This window comes from Tamandua tetradactyla, chromosome 23 (assembly GCF_023851605.1).
Source record: "Tamandua tetradactyla isolate mTamTet1 chromosome 23, mTamTet1.pri, whole genome shotgun sequence".
Lineage (NCBI taxonomy): Eukaryota > Metazoa > Chordata > Mammalia > Pilosa > Myrmecophagidae > Tamandua > Tamandua tetradactyla.
The window spans coordinates 36,714,142-36,730,299 of record NC_135349.1 but is presented as its reverse complement, the minus strand read 5'-3'; the positions used below and the strand labels follow the sequence as shown (position 1 = coordinate 36,730,299).

The window sequence follows — 16,158 nt, the reverse complement described above, 5'->3', positions numbered from 1 at the left end:
CCTGGGCTGGAAGTTAGCCTGGGTTCCTATTGGGAGCATGGGAACTGCAATCTATAAACCAGAGTATCTTAGACAGTGGTTTTATACCTAATTAGATCTACTAATTAGGTATAAAACCTACTCTCAGTAGGGCTACTCTCAGTTTCATCTATGAATTATCCACTGGGGAAAACCCTCCTTAACATTTGTGAACTTTTGAAATATGCAAATGGAAGGTAAGAAGGCTTTGCTCTTTGCTTTCAGTGAGAATAACTGGGTTACTCAGATTTTTACTTTTTTAGAAATACATAGGAGAGGCAGTAGCATGTCTTAATCAGGAGAATGGCCTAGACCAGACAGTTCTGAGCTCAAATCCAGGCTCTGCCTCTTACTAGTTATGGGGCCTCGGCTTCATTTAATTTCACTTTATTTTTCTGTAAAAAGAGATGATGATAGTACCCACTTCACAGTGTTTCCCAGGATTTAATGAGAAATTGTATGTAAACCATGGAGCGGTGTTTGGAATGTAGCAAGTGCTCAGAATATGGTATTATCATTGTGAACACACCAATAATAATAAAACTTAGCTGTTTTGGGGTAGGAGTCACCATCAGAACAAAAACAATACCTGTCCTTTTTTGCTGATCTTCAGGTGAACGGATTGCTGTAGAAATCCTGAGTGCCAAAACATTCAAGACTGCAGCTAGCTCTTGTCACCATGAAGGTATTACTTCAGGCCAGGTGTTTTCAGTGCCTGGCAATTCCTGGTTCTGTGAGAGCATTACATAAAGATTATAGAATAATTGCCCCTCAGAATTTCTCCAGCTATGAATTGATGAAGCAGGACTTCAAATTGGAGATCCCAGAGTATTTCAACTTTGCCGCAGATGTCCTCGATCAATGGACCAAGAAAGAAAAGGTATGGAGAAAGGGCCACTCAGGTTTTATCAGTGGTTCTCAACTGGGAGCAATTTTGCCCCAGGGGACATTTGCAAACTTCTGGAGACTTTTTTTTTTTTTGTCATTACTGGGTTGGGAAGGGCTACTGTCATCTAGCAGAAAGAGCTCAGGGATGTTGTAAACATCTTACAATGCACAGGAGAGCCTGTTCTCCTCACCCCCCCCAACACTGCACTGCCACCCACAAAAAATTATCTGGTCCAAAATATCAACAGTAGTTGAGAATGTTAACAATGCTTGAGAAACCCTGATTAAATAAATGTATGGTTCCAGGTTGATTTTTAACAAAAAGTTGTAGAGTAAAAAGTAACTCCTAGATTCAGAAATGGTAAAAAAAAAAAAAAAATAGGGCATAGATATAGTAGCATTGAAAAAGACATAAAGGAATGCAAGAATTCCAACTTTTTTGAAAGAAAAACTAAATGAGAAATGACAATGACTAGTAGATATGCTATGGATCCATACATTTGGGAAAAAGAATCTCAGAGCTATTTCCAAATATTTCATCTGTCTTAACTAATGAGCTATAAATTTTCTTCAGAGAAAATATTTCATTAAGTGAGTTGAAATAGAGTTTAACTGCACAATAACCTTTAAATTCATGATGGTTTGTCTTTGGTCAGGCTGGAGAGAGACCTTCCAATCCAGCCTTCTGGTGGATAAATGGAAATGGCGAAGAGGTGAGATGGAGTTTTGAGGAACTGGGATCTTTATCCAGGAAATTTGCCAATATACTTACAGAAGCCTGTGACCTGCAAAGGGGAGATCGAGTAATTGCAATTCTCCCCAGGATCCCAGAGTGGTGGCTGGCAAATGTGGCCTGTCTGCGAACAGGTTGGTAATGCTTACAATCTGATCATATTTAAACTAAGCTGGATGGGAGCTTTTTGAAAACTTCTAAGTAACCAAGAAATGTTTATAGGGTATTATTTGAAGAATTGTGTATAGTATAGTATTATCATCAGGAATCTTAAAAATGTGTTGGGGACATGACAGATCTTTTGGTCTAAACTAGGGGTTGGGTTTTTCCATAATGAAATAAGTCTTCCATAGTGAAATAGTTCAACATTCATACGTACTGTGCTTCTCTTCTTATGGGACCCATGGGCACCTAAAACTCAAAGCATCCACAACTGAGGTTATTATCTTCCCACCTACCCCAGTCCCTGTTTCATGCCTTTATTTTCTCTCATGGTTAATTTCCATCTGCCTGGTGTCCTAAGCCAGCCAAATGCAACTCTTCCCTGCTAATTAGTTCCTACATCTTATCAATTTAACCCCCTAAACCCTTCCAGAGTCACTTTTCTTCTCCAATTCCATTGCCTCACCTTTACCATCTCTGGATTGGATTTCCCAAAAAGTCTCCCTAATTCTCATGTCATAGATGTTCATACCCCAACCCAACCCAATTCATCCTCCATAGCCAGAACGTGGCTAGAACACACATTTTGTCTTGTCATTTTACAGCTTGACATTATTTAATAACTCCCCTTTGACTACTAGGCAAAGTATAAACTTCATTATTTTTTGTCATGGAAGGTTCTATCTTCCCTTTGTTGCTCTCATTTCCCCCACCCACATGCTCCAAACTCCAGCCATGTCAAATGGTTTCTGTTTGCAAGCTGCCAGAATGCAATATACCAGAAATGAAAAGCCTTTTATTCAGGGAACTTAATAAGTTACAAGTTTAGAATTCTAAGCCTATGAAAATGTCCAAACTAAGGTATCCATGGAAAGATGTCTTGATTCAAGAGATGCCAATGCATCTGGAACACCTCTGTCAACTGGGAAGGCACACTGGTCCCTTGCTCCTGGGCTTCACTGCTTTCAGTCTCTGTTCCTGTGAAAGTTCCTCACTGTGTTTCTCTGGGGCTACTTCATCTCCTGGCTTCCCTTGACTCTTTCCAGTACTGGCTTGCTTAACATCTCATGGTGATGTTGGCTGGACTCCAAGACATCTCCAAACATCTGTGTCTCTGTTCTGTGAAGCAACTGTTCTCCAAGCATCTTTGTTGGTTCTGCCATTTCTGAGGTGTCTCCAAAATGTTTCCCCTTTTTAAGACGCTATTAAAACCAATTGAAACCCACCTGGAATGGGTGGAGTCACATCTCTATTTAATCAAAAGGTCAAACCCACAATTGGCTGCACCACATCTCTGTGGAGATAATCTAATCAAAAGTTTCCCACCAACAGTGTTGAATCAGGATTAAAAGAGACAGCTGCTCCCATGAAATTGTCCCATTTACTAATATATAGTGTCCTTCTTTGTCTATTATGATGTCTTTACATTTAAAGTCTAGTTTTCTGATATTAGTATCACTACTCCTACTTTCTTTTGGTTACACCTTGTGTGGAACATCTTTTTCCATCCTTTCACTTTCAATCTATTTGTATCCTTGTATCTAAGATGAGTCTCTTATAAGCAGTATATAGCAGGATTATCTGTATCTTTTAATTGGTAAGTTTAGTCCATTTATATTCAAAGTTATTACTGTAAAGGCATTTCTTGAATCCACCATCTTATGTTTTGGATTTTATTTGTCAGATCTATATATTCTTTTCCCTCTTGCTCTTTTTATCTTTTAGGTTACTTCTACTACTCTTCAATTCTGTGCCTCCTCCAGAACTCCTTCTCCTGTCTTTTTTTTTCTTTCAACTGGCAGAACTACCTTTAGTATTTTTTTGAAGGACCAGTCTCTTGTTGACATATTCTTTCAGCCTTTGCTTGTCTGTGAAAATTTTAATCTTCCCCTCAGTTTTGAAGGACAGTTTGGCTGGGTACAAAATTCTTGGCTGGAAGTCTTTCTCTTTCAAGATCCTAAATATACCATACCACTGCCTTCTCACCTCCATGGTGCCAGTTAAGTAGTCTGAACTTAGTGTTATATGGTTTCCCTTATATGCAGTAGATTGTTTTTCACTTGCTGCTTTCAGGATTTTCTGCTTCTCTTCAACATTTAAAGGACTGATTGGTATGTGTCTTGGGGAATGCCTATTTGTATTTATTCTATTTGGAGTTTGTTGGGCTTCTTTGATTTGCATATTTATGTTTTTTTATGAAAGTTGGGAAGTTTTCCCCCATTATTTCCTCCACTAATCTTCCTAGCCCTTTACTGTTCACTTCTCCTTCTGGGATACCAATGATTCTTATGTTTGTGTGCTTTGGTTTGTCCATCATTTCCCTGAGATCCAATTCAAATTTTTCCATCTTTTTTGCCATTTCTCTTTTATGTGTTTGAAATCAGTTGTCCTGGCCTCTAGTTAGCTTATTCTTTCTTCTGCCTCTTCAAATATGCTTTGTGTGTCCCTAGTATATTTTTTATTTGGTCTACAGCATATTTAATCTCTGTGATATCTGCTATTTTTCTATTTATTCTTTCAAATTCCTCTTTATGCTCTTCTCATGTCTTCTTGGTCTCCTTTATGCCATTAGCCATCCAACTGATTTTATTTAGTAGTGTTATATGAACATCTTTGATTAGTTGTTCCAAAGTCTGTGTCTCCTCCAGTGTTTTAATTGAGACTGGGCTATATCTGTCTGCATCTTCATATGGCTAGTGATCTTATGTTGTCTTCGTGCATGTAAATATCTTGATAGGGTTACTTTGGAAACTGATTTCCTTCAGTAGTCTAAAGCTTAGTATTTGTGGGATGGGTGGGAGCAGGATGCGGGGCATGGGGAGAGGCACAACAGTGTGGTGACAGGTTGCATGCAGGTATATGCACAGGTCGGGGACACTACGCTGTTGCCTATGAGCGTGGGGTGTGGGTTGTAGGGTTATGGAGGAGCAGTGCAGGGGCTGTGGGGGTGAGGTACAGCTCAGGATGGCCTTGGAGCATGGGAGCAGGGTGCAGCATGGGAGACACAGAGGTAAGCCATGGCAGGGAGTGGATGGGGAGGGGTGCTATGCAGTTGTGCTGGGGCTGGTACATGGGCAGGATGGGGTGGGTGCATGGAGTGTGTAGGTCATGGGTGTCAGGGTGTGGAGTACAGAACACAGAAGTCAGAGGAAAGGGAGGCATGGTGTGGGAGTGTCTTTAAACAGGGGAGGGACCAGAACATGGATGTGTGAGTGTGTAGGAGCAGAGCACAGGTCATGGAGGTAGTGGAACATGTGTCAGGGTGGGTGATGTTGGGTGGGTGGGGCCCTGGCGCCAGTGTGCCCATGTGGGGTGGGGGACAGGGGTACATGGGCAGGGGCTCTGTGGCACAAACGCGCACAAGAGGACCTGCCAGGTGTGGGAGAAGTGTACTTGTGCAGGGGAGGGGGCTGGTAGAGGAGGGATGTGGGCAAGGGTGTGCAAGTGTGTGGGGTAGGGGACGGGGTAGGGGTGCAGGGGACAAGAGGTCAGTGCATGGATACATGGGTGCCCGATGGAGAAGATGTGGCTATGTGTGTGCATAGGTCTGGGGGCAGGGCCCTGGTGTGCACATGCGCAGAGCTCAGGGGCAGTGGGGTGGAATTGTGCCTACCTGGGCTGGGAGTGGGTGTGGCCTGGATGCACAGGTTAGGACTTTCCCAGAGCTGAGGGGTCATGGCATGTGTGGGTGCATGTGTGTGCACGGGTCTGGAAGGGGCAGAATACTGATGTACGCCTGTGCAGAGCTGGTGGGGGTGCGGTGCATGACTATATGGGCTGGGTGCACGTGTCGCCCTGGTATGAATGGGAGTGCCTGCAGCCCGAATATGCAGGTGACCGTCTGTAGGGGGCAGGGAGGGGGAGGCAGGGGTGGAGGGGCTGGACGTGGATGTGTGGATCTTAGGAGGGGCAGGGGGTGAGACTAAACACTTCAACAGGAGAGGTGGGTTGGGCTGGGTCAGGCTTTTGCACATGTGTGGGGCCTGGGTGCAGGGCAGGGATGCATGGGGAGGGTGGTTGGAATGGGGGTGATTGGAGTGCAGTGGGTGGACGGGTGACAGGGTTCAGGTGTGTGGGGTTTTGGGGAGTCATGGGTCATGGGATAGGGGCATTGCATTTAAGAATGCAGTTTGGCTTACTTCCTTGTCCCTGTCTTCCTGTCAGTGTACTCCTGAGAGCTCCAGGCCTCCATTTGGAAAGGGGCAGGCTGTTTGCACTAGCTGGCAGTCTTCAGTTCTCTGCATCTCAGTTCTTCTGCTTTTTCAACGAAGGTCTCCCTATGTGGTGTAGAAGATCCTCCCAGGTCACTTACAACCTGGAATCACTGTCCTGGTCATTTTCTGTCACTTCCCTAGCTGCTCCTTGGAGCAGAGGTGAACTTGACCTATCCTATTCTTCCATCTTGCTCATCTGCTCATTTCATCTTCATAAGAGGTTTATGCTTAAGAAGAGGAAACCTCATTTTGCAAACAGGGAAACTAAAGTTTTCGTAGCTGGGGTAAAAAGAAGATTAAGTCACTTGCTCAAGATCATTCAGCATTGCCAGGGGTCTCTGAAACCATCCTCACATTCAATGAGTCACTGTGTGGACTCACAGAATTCGGAAATGTCGCAGTCATGGTTATAGTTTATTATAGCAAAAGGATACAGATTAAAATCATCAAAAGTAAAAAGTACAAATGACAAAGTCCAGGAGAGACCAGGCAAAGCAACTATCCTCTCCCTTACAGACAGTGTTTAAATCTACCAGTAGTGATATATAAAACACACGCAATGTATTGCCAACAAGGGAAGCTCACCCAGCCCTTGGTGCCCAGAGTTTATATTGAGGATTGATCACACAGACACAGAGAGTCTGTGTGCCTGCCCTTAGTTACTCAGTCTCCAGACCCTCTAGAGGTCAAACTGATGCCACATGGTCCAAGGTCCCCACCATAAATCACAATGTTGTCATAAACTATCTGGCATAGCCCAAGACCCTAGGTAAAAAAGATGTGCTAATCAAATAGGATATCCCTTGGCCTCACAAGTTATCTTCCAGTTGTTAGTCAGGTGCCAAACCTTTCTTTATAATATGCAGATTTTGAACAACCCAGCCTTCTGAATTAATCCTTTAGTACTAGAGGCCAGTGCACTCCTCCAGCATTTTCTAGAATTTTCATAAAATTTCAAATAGGAATAGTTCTTAAAAACCATCTAATTAAGTTCTACTCAAATTCTGATGTGCATGTGCATTGCCTACGGATCTTGTTAAAATACAAATTAGATTCTGATCAATAAACCCAGAGTTGTATTTGAGAGTTTACAATTCTAACAAGCTTCCAGGTGATGTCTGTGCTGCTGATCCAGGGACCAAGCTTTGACTAGCAAGAAACCAACTCTCCTATTTAATTTAAAAATAAGGAAAAGTGAAGGCCAGAGATATATAAGCAAGTTGGTCAGGGTCACACACTGATTAGAGAAATGGGCAAAATAAGAATCTTTGAGCCAGGATGTCCAGCATAATGCTCATTCTACTACTCCACAGAGCTTTTAGACCTCTTCTCCAGCATCGGATTTAAGTAGCATGTATCAATCCCTATGCATTCATGCAAAAATAACAACTGTGGGAGGGAAACGAATGTTTTATTTCCAGAAGTTTTGAGCATTTCCTTTTTACATAAAATGTAAATATAAATAGGAATCCTCCCTATGCCTAAAGCAGCTCCTCCTCCACCCCATGTGGTCCAATGCTATTCTAACACTAACTGCCCAGAATTAGTCCAAACTTTACAGATTAAGGACACAGCCCTCCACAAAACTATCTCCACTTGGGATACCAGGGGTTTCCATGACTACCCTCAGTTCTGACCAATGAGTACAAATTCCTGGGTTTCCATTACCCTTCAGGTTTGAGAATTCAGTAGAATGACTCAGAACTCAGGGCAGGGTACACTTCTGGTAACAGTTTTATGATAGCAGAAAGTATTCATATCAGAACTACCAAAAGAAGAAATGTATACACATGATCTGAGAGGGTCCCCAAATAGAAAGCTTCCAGTACCCTTTTCCTGTAGACTTAGTACCCATCACCCTTCCATCCAAGATATATGACAATACTCAAAGAGTATTGCTACCCAGGGACACTCACCTAAACTTCAGTGTCCAGAGTTTTTTTTTTTAATTGTACATTGTACATTTCACTATTATTATACACTCTAGGCATTCCTAGATTATACCATCTCCATCTTTAACATCTATCTATCTTTCTGATTTCATTTATGTCCCCAGCCCTCCTCCCTCTATCATTCTCACATGCAGCTTCATTCAGTGTTTTAACATAATTGTATTACAGTTAGGTAGTATTGTGCTGTCCAGTTCTGAGTTTTTGTATTCAGTTCTGATGCACAGTCTGAATCCCTTCAGCTCCAATTACCCAATATCTTACCCTATTTCTATCTCCTGATGGTCTCTGTTACCAACGAAATATTCCAAGTTTGTTCACCAATGTCAGTTCATATCAGTGAGACCATACAGTATCTGTCCTTTCATTTTTGGCTAGTCTCATTCAGCATAATGTTCTCAAGGTCCATCCATGTTGTTACATACTTCATAAGTTTATTCTGTCTTAAAGCTGCATAATAAATGCAGTTTTTATTGGGGTGTCATTATATAGGCTTGACTGAATCAATGTTAATCTGGTTGAACTCAATCTCTAACTCCCCTTCCATCCCTGGATATTGGGCCAATATCACTGGCTCAAAACCCTAACCCCCTGTGCTGGTTTGAAAGGATGTATGTCCCTGTTCTAGTTTGCTAGCTGCTGGAATGCAACACACCAGAAACGGATTGGCTTTTAATAAAAGGGGATTTATTTTGTTAGTTCTTCAGAGGAAAGGCAGCTAACTTTCCACTGAGGTTTTTCCTTATGTGGGAAGGCACAGGATGGTCTCTGCCGGCCTTCTCTCCAGGCTCCTGGGTTCCAACAACTTTCCCCAGGGTGACTTCTTTCTGTATCTCCAAAGGCCTGAGCTGAGCTATGAGTGCTGAGATGAGGTATGCCGACCTGCTTAGGCTGTGCTACGTTGTGCTCTCTCATTTAAGCACCAGCCAATTAAGTCAAACATCATTCATTGCAGCAGACACGCCTCCTAGCCAACTGCAGATGTAATTAGCAACAAATGAAGTTCACATACCATTGGCTCATGTCCACAGCAACAGAACTAGGTGCCTTCACCTGGCCAAGTTGACAACTGAATCTAACTACCACAGTCCCCTAGAAAAGCCATGTTTTAATCGAAATCCATTTCTTAAAGGCAAAATAATCCCTATTCAATACTGTATGTTTGAATCTGTGATTAGATCATCTCCCTGGAGATGCAACCCAATCAAGAGTGGTTGTTAAACTGGATTGGGGGAAATGTGTTTCCACCCATTTGATTAGTTTCTGAAGTCCTATAAAAGAGGAAACATTTTGGAGAATGAAGGAGATTCAGAGAGAGCAGAGAATGCTGCAGCACCATGAAGCAGAGAGACCACTAGCCAACACTTTGAAAATGAAGAGGGGAAATGCCTCCCGGAGAGCTTCATGCAACAGGAAGCCAGGAGAGAAAGCTAGCAGATGATGCAATGCTTGCCATGTGCCCTTCCAGCTGAGGGAGGAACCCTGATTGTGTTCTCAAGGTTCTCAAGATTGTGTTCTCTTGAGAGAGAAACCTTGAACTTCATCAGGTTTCTTGAACCAAGGTATCTTTCCCTGGATACCTAGATTGGACATTTCTATAGACTTGTTTTAATTGGGACATTTTCTCAGCCTTAGAACTGTAAACTAGGAACTTATTAAATTCCCCCTTTTAAAAGCCATTCTGGCTCTGGTATATTGCATTCTGGCAGCTAGCAAACTAGAACACCTCCTAATTACATGGTTGGTCTTTCTGGCAAGGCCTGCTCCCACCTTAAGACTGTGGCTGATCTCACCCTGAGTCATCTCATTAGCATAACCTAACAGGTGTTTTGGGGGTGGTCCACCATGAATAACAAAGACATTCCTATCATCCGAAAATTCCAAATCTAGGACAATGATCAGACCTCTATTTGGCTAAAGTTAATTCTTGAGGACACAAGTGGTCATTCCCTATTCTTTTAAATAGCACAAATCTATTTAAAATATTTCAAACACCACCAACCTGACATCGTATATGTGCTTACTATCTGTCTCCCCTACTAAAATGTAAAATTCCTGAGGACATGACCTTTTGTCCAACTTGTTCTCCATTGTACCCATAGCACTTAGAAAAGTACCTTCCACACAAAATATTTACTGAATGAATGAATGAATGAACAAATGAACCCATTGCACTTATAATCAACTAGGACATTGTGCCGGAACAATAATGGAAGATAATTTTTAAATTTAAAGTAACAGACTGCTCCCTGACAAGAAACTATGTAATGTCTAAAGATATATCTTTACCTCTATATATCTAATATATAGAGATAAAGATATATCAATTAAGTACTGGCAGGAATTAAATATCTAAGGGTAATATGTTTAAATAAAGTATGTCTTATGGGCATTAAAACCTATTGGTGGATTGTGGTTTAGTGGTAGAATGCTCACCTTTCATGCCAGAGACCCAGGTTCTATTCCCCAGACCATGCACCACCACCCCACCACCCCAAAAAATGATGTAAAAGTTAGTGGTGGGCTTGTTAGATAGTGCCTTTAAAATATATAAAAGAGTGAAGTAGGTTAATACCATATCCCTAGGCGAAATGTCTTTAAGGAATAAAGTCAGCTAAAGCCTCATTTAAACAATGTTGCATACTCTTACTAGAAAAGGAAGTTATTCTGAAGAGTCTTGTGTTCTGGTCCAGGTGTCTGTTCCCTGAAGAGCTCTACTGGAGGGGGCTGCCCTTCACTGAAATGAAAAGATGAGCCAGTGTTAAAAGTCTAGGAATTGCCTGGTGTGTGTTCTTCAATTGTTCTTGCCTGCTGTGTACCCAAAGAAGAGTAAAAACCATTGTGAAATGTATCAAGCTAACAGCTTCCACCCCTCTGAGAGGAGAGTCTGGGACGTAAGAGTAGTGAAGCCAGATTTAAAGGAAAAGAAATTATATATTATATATAATTTAGTTATATATGTTTGAAAGTCCATTTATCCTTTGAGGAAATAAGTTAAAATTTATAGAGTGCTATTCAAAGCTCTTTATAAATTTTAACTCATTTAATCCTCATATCTATTAGGGAGGTAATCTTATCATAATCCTATTTTATAAATGCAGAAGCCGAGCTGACAGAAGTTAAGTGGCTTGTCCAAAGCCATCGAAGTATAAGAGGGTCTGGCTCCAGGGTACACTCTCAACCATTATGTTACACTATACAGTATAATATCCAAAAGCAGTAGCAGAACCAAAGAAAAGATGCATGCCTGAATCCTTCTTTTTGGAAAGAACCATGAGACAATCATGTACATTTTGTTGGGAGTATACTGAAGTGGTTAAGTGTACAGGCTCTGGAGGTAAGCTGCAGGGTTTGGTCTCTGCACTGGTCCTTGTTACTTCAGTGATCTTGGGAAAGTTATTCATAGCTTTGTGGGGGGTTTTTTTTTGGTTGAGATTAAATGAGTTAAAACATGCAAAACACTTAGAAGAGCTTGACACATTGTAAGTACTCAGTAAATGTTGGGCAATATTACTTTTCAATCAAAACCCCCTTTAAGTTCAATGTTATAGTAGTCTTCAAAAAGATGAGCTCTTGAAAGGCAAAAGCAGGATAACAAAAGGAAGACAGATATGTGTGCCTGGTAAATTAACTCATTCTGAGGACTACAGAATGTACATGAGCTATCTATACTACCCTAACATTCTTTTCTGCTCTTTTAGGGACTGTTTTCATTCCAGGAACCACTCAACTGACCCAGAAAGACATCCTCTACAGACTTCAATCTTCAAAAGCAAAGTGCATTATTACCAATGAAGTTTTAGCCCCAGCTGTAGATGCTATTGCACCTAAATGTGAAAATCTGCACTCCAAGCTAATTGTGTCTCAAAACCCCAGAGAGGGGTGGGAGAACCTCAAGGAGATGATGAAGTGAGTAGTCATACTGTTGGAGAACAGCTTTCCCCAAAAGAAAGGCAACAATGAAAAGATGTTCAACCTGCCAATGATCAGAAAAATGCAAAGTAAAGCAGTCGGCAAAGGGGACAGTTAGTGATCAGTGCTGCATGACAGTGCAAAGCTCTGAGGAAGTCAGGTGGTGGGGGCATTTCTCATAGGTTGGGATCCCCAGGAAACAGACCCTGTGACTGAGATTAGTGTATAAGTTTATTAATTCATTATTTTTGGATCAACACCTGTGAAGGAAGGGTTGTGAGATTGGTCAGGGGAAGAAATTGATATGTGATGCATTCCCAACAAAGCCCTCAGTCAACCCCCAAAAGGGACCTCTGACCTTTGGAGCTTGGCTAGTTCTCAAAACTGTCCATAACCATAGTAAGGAATCTTGGCCTTTATAACCCATGCCGATCAGGATGTGGGCTGTCCCTAGAAGGAGGCACAACCTTGGGGAGGCAGCTCTCTTTGGCCAAGGCAATCCCCTAAGAAGACAAAGTCCTTGGAGGAATATGTCCTTCCTTCCTGCTGGAGATCTAGGAAGCATATTATGGGATCCATTTCAGAACTGCCATCATCTCTCAGGAAAGTTGACCACCATCAGTCCTTCTGTGTAAGCTATATCTTTCCCTTACCAACAGCAATATTTCTATCAGGTAATAATAAGAATTCTTAATGTTAATGAGTGGAATTATGTAACTGAATTATACTAATGATAAAGCCCAACTATAGGGGTGCTGCCACAGTCATTTGGAATTCTTGTTAGGTACTGGTTCTAATATCTAGAATTAGGTTGTTAGAAAACTCCCTCTCTAGAATGAGCCTCCTTATCAATACTCAAGGGTTTGCGAGCATGCTTTCACCTATGGACTTTTTCTTACCTCCTCTAAAATAATTAACACTTTGTTGAGTTGTACTGTTCTAATGAAATTAATGTTATAATTGCCATAATAGCCAACTTTTATATGGCCCTGCTTATGTGCCAGACACTGTTCTAAGCATTTTAGCTATAGTAACTCATTTAAATCTCATAATACCTAGGGCATAGCTACTATATACAGATGAATAAGGTCAAATGTTAGGATCTGGCAGAGCTGGGTTTCAAACCCAGGCAGTATGGTTCTGAGCCTATTCTCTTACCTGCTATGTTTACTGTCTCATAGTAAGAGGTGAGCATGATAACCCTGCCATATCTCTGAGAGAAAGAGCTATAGATACTATTTTTAAGGAAGATATTTATGAAATCATGGGCTAAACACTTGGCCTATTTTTGTTAGACTTTGAAAGCAGCTTTTCCATATTTTTCATAGCCTGGATATTTCTCATTCATTCATTTTAAACCCAGTATGCCCAGATAAATTTTATGTTACTTAGACACTTGATGTGTATGTGTGTAGTTTCTCTCCTTTCAGCTTCCCTAACACATGACTTCTATAGAAGCACAATTATCCTGTGAAATTAAAATATTGTCTTTCTCTTTAAATAGGATCCTTCCTCCCTTGAATGGATTCTTAGAACCTCTTCAGTTTTATAGTGTTCTGTATCCAGAGAAATCATCCTTTCAGCATTCAGCAAATGTTATTCTAGAAAGGGTCAGATGTAAATATTTTAGGCTTCATAGATCAAATGGTCTCTCTGGCTACTACTCAACTCAGGAAGCATGGTTGGATTTGACCCATAGGCTGCAATTTGTTGGCCTCCATTTTATACCACTAACCATGACTTATATTAACATACTCATTTTTTTCTAAAAAATTACATTTTAAAGTACCCATTGTAGATGGGAAGGAGCAGTTTTTTAAGTTGTCACAAGGTTAGAATTCTCATTCTGGGGGAGATATGATAAAACTCTTGAGTTTTTGAAATGCTTCAACGCTTATTCATCAGCTAGTGAAACTATACAAAATTGGCTTTTGGGCAAGTGATGACAAAGTGTAGTTTTGTTCCAGAAAAGTACCAAACTTAGAATTCAACATAAGTCACTATGTTGATCCGTAAGATGTAGAGATGGATTCTTGAATTCTGTTTAGTGGTAACAGTCCATGATGTGTGTTTAATGTGTAGAATCATTGTAGTTTTCCTTTGTAGACATGCCAGTGACAACCACACCTGTGTGAAGACAAAGCACAATGAGACGATGGCCATTTACTTTACCAGTGGGACAAGTGGATCTCCTAAAATGACAGAGCACACTCACAGCAGTTTCGGTTTAGGATTGTCTATAAATGGAAGGTACTCCTATGACATTGCAACTTGAAGTGTAAAAACTGGAAAGGTGACAATTCTTATTTTTTCCCTATATTCATTGCAGCTCTTCTTTGTTTTCTAGGTTCTGGCTGGATTTGACATCCTCAGATATAATGTGGAATACCTCAGATACAGGCTGGGCAAAGTCTACATGGAGTAGTGTTTTTTCTCCATGGACCCAGGGAACATGTGTATTTGCACATTATTTGCCACGTTTTGAGCCAACTTCTATCTTGCAAGTAAGAGCACAAGAGGTCAACATTTAGAAATGCATTAGCAATATCACTTGCAGAACTGGTGAATAAAGTAACTTGCAAAGATCAGAGTAGATTTAAGTGATTTAAACTGGAAAATTAGTAAGTCTGAAAAGGTGTGAGTGCTTACATTAAAAATAAACAATGTTTAGATTGTGCTGTGCCTACCATAAACATTTAAGTACTTATTAAAGTTATTGTAAGATCAAGAGTTTACTTCTTCTTAATTGCAGACTCTCTCAAAATTTCCCATCACAGTCTTCTGTTCAGCTCCTACTGCATATCGAATGCTTGTGCAGACAGATATGACCAGGTAAGATAAATTGATATTAGTGGATGTTAGTGAAATGGGCAATTAGTGGACGGGGGAGGAAGGAAAATAAGCTATAAAATAAAAGAAATTTCTGCCAAAAAAACACAGCTAGAGACTAGCAGGTATAGGATTTAGCCATTTCTCTCTCTGCCTCCTTTTCCTTCTTCTTATATTGTCTAAATGATTATTACTGTGTCCAGAGTGGGAGCCCCCAAGCAAGGAGATTAAAGGGTATATCCAGCCATATCTGCAATTATTAAGCGTAAGATCTTTTGCATGATGGCTGTCATCCGAGCTGAGAGAGGATGAATATCTTTTTATTCTATTACTGATTCATTGGCAGGGGTACATTGGTAAATATCTAAAAATCATATTTAATTTTTGAATAGGATTTACATTCACATGATGTAAAATTCAATAGGTATATAAGGATATATAGTGAAAAGTCTCCCTCCAACCCTTGTTCCCTGTCAACCAGTTATCTTCTTCCATGGAGGCAACTAATGTTTCCAATTTCTTGGGTATCCTCCTTGAAATCTATGTACATGCAGCCAATATGAATAAATTCACCTCTCCTTTATAAATATAAAAGATAGTATAATATGTACACATCTCTGTACCTTAGCTTTTTCCCCCTAACAATACCTCTTGGAATTGTGCTATCCAGTATGATAACCACTTACCACATGTGGTTATTCAAATTTTAATTTTAATTAAATGAAAAATTCCATTCCTTGGTTATAATAGCCATATTTTAAGTGTTCAATAGCTGCATAAAGCTCATGGATGTTGTAGTGGATAATGAAGATTGTAAAATATTTTCATCACAACAGAAAGTTCTGTTGGACAGTACTGTCCATGATCTTCCTTATTCTTTTTATGACTGTAGAGTATTCCATTATATAAATATACCTGAGCTGATTTAAATTCACAATTGGTGAACTCCTAATCACTGATTTTAAATGTTTTTATGTGGATGGTGTGATGGTGGCTTAGTGGCAGAATTCTTACGCCATGCCAAAGACCCTGGTTTGATTCCTAGGGCCTTCCCATGCAAAAAAAAAAAAAAAAAAAAAAAAAGTTTTATCATGTGGTACTTTCCTTATGTTAAGGCCTAGAGTGGTGATCACTTTTCTTTGAGACAAATCACCCTCCCTCCAAAAAAAAAAAAACCAAACTGGTGTTTGGGGTTTCATTTTATGATATTGGAATGTAAGTTCATTACAAATAATTCTAATTTCCATTTCTCCCCATTTTTCCTCCTAAACCTAACTTATTATCTGTTTTCTGAGCTATAAGTTTAAAAGCTTAAAGCACTGTGTGAGCGCTGGGGAACCAATCACTCCTGAAGTGTCTGAACAATGGAGAAACAGAACGGGCCTGGATATCTATGAAGGATACGGACAGACTGAGACAGTATGTAGACCTCATGCAAAGATAGGGCTGGATT

At 40.5% G+C, this 16,158-nt stretch overlaps 2 protein-coding genes across 9 annotated transcripts in view; one reads left to right on the top strand and one right to left on the bottom strand.

Moving 5' to 3' along the window:
* Nucleotides 1–16,158, top strand: part of ACSM3 (acyl-CoA synthetase medium chain family member 3) — a 54,676-nt gene that overhangs the window by 7,603 nt on the left and 30,915 nt on the right. For all 3 annotated transcript variants that reach the window (XM_077141621.1, XM_077141620.1, XM_077141619.1), the window contains exons 2-8: nucleotides 632–898; nucleotides 1,563–1,773; nucleotides 11,666–11,873; nucleotides 13,983–14,126; nucleotides 14,224–14,380; nucleotides 14,629–14,708; nucleotides 16,001–16,124. In XM_077141621.1, the coding sequence (XP_076997736.1) occupies nucleotides 698–898; nucleotides 1,563–1,773; nucleotides 11,666–11,873; nucleotides 13,983–14,126; nucleotides 14,224–14,380; nucleotides 14,629–14,708; nucleotides 16,001–16,124 (1,125 nt within the window). In that variant the 5' untranslated portion in view covers nucleotides 632–697. The remainder of the gene's footprint in view (nucleotides 1–631; nucleotides 899–1,562; nucleotides 1,774–11,665; nucleotides 11,874–13,982; nucleotides 14,127–14,223; nucleotides 14,381–14,628; nucleotides 14,709–16,000; nucleotides 16,125–16,158) is intronic.
* ERI2 (ERI1 exoribonuclease family member 2) overlaps nucleotides 1,448–16,158 on the bottom strand; it is a 54,646-nt gene continuing 39,935 nt past the window's right edge. The window contains exons 9-11 of one of the 6 annotated variants that reach the window (XR_013168032.1): nucleotides 13,666–14,003; nucleotides 10,615–10,701; nucleotides 1,448–1,691 (exon numbers count right to left, since the gene is read on the bottom strand). Coding sequence is in view for 3 of the 6 variants with exons in the window: in XM_077141615.1 (XP_076997730.1) it covers nucleotides 13,857–14,003 (147 nt within the window). In the remaining 3 variants the exon portion in view is untranslated. The other 5 variants (XR_013168033.1, XR_013168031.1, XM_077141615.1 and 2 more) reach the window with 5 other exon arrangements.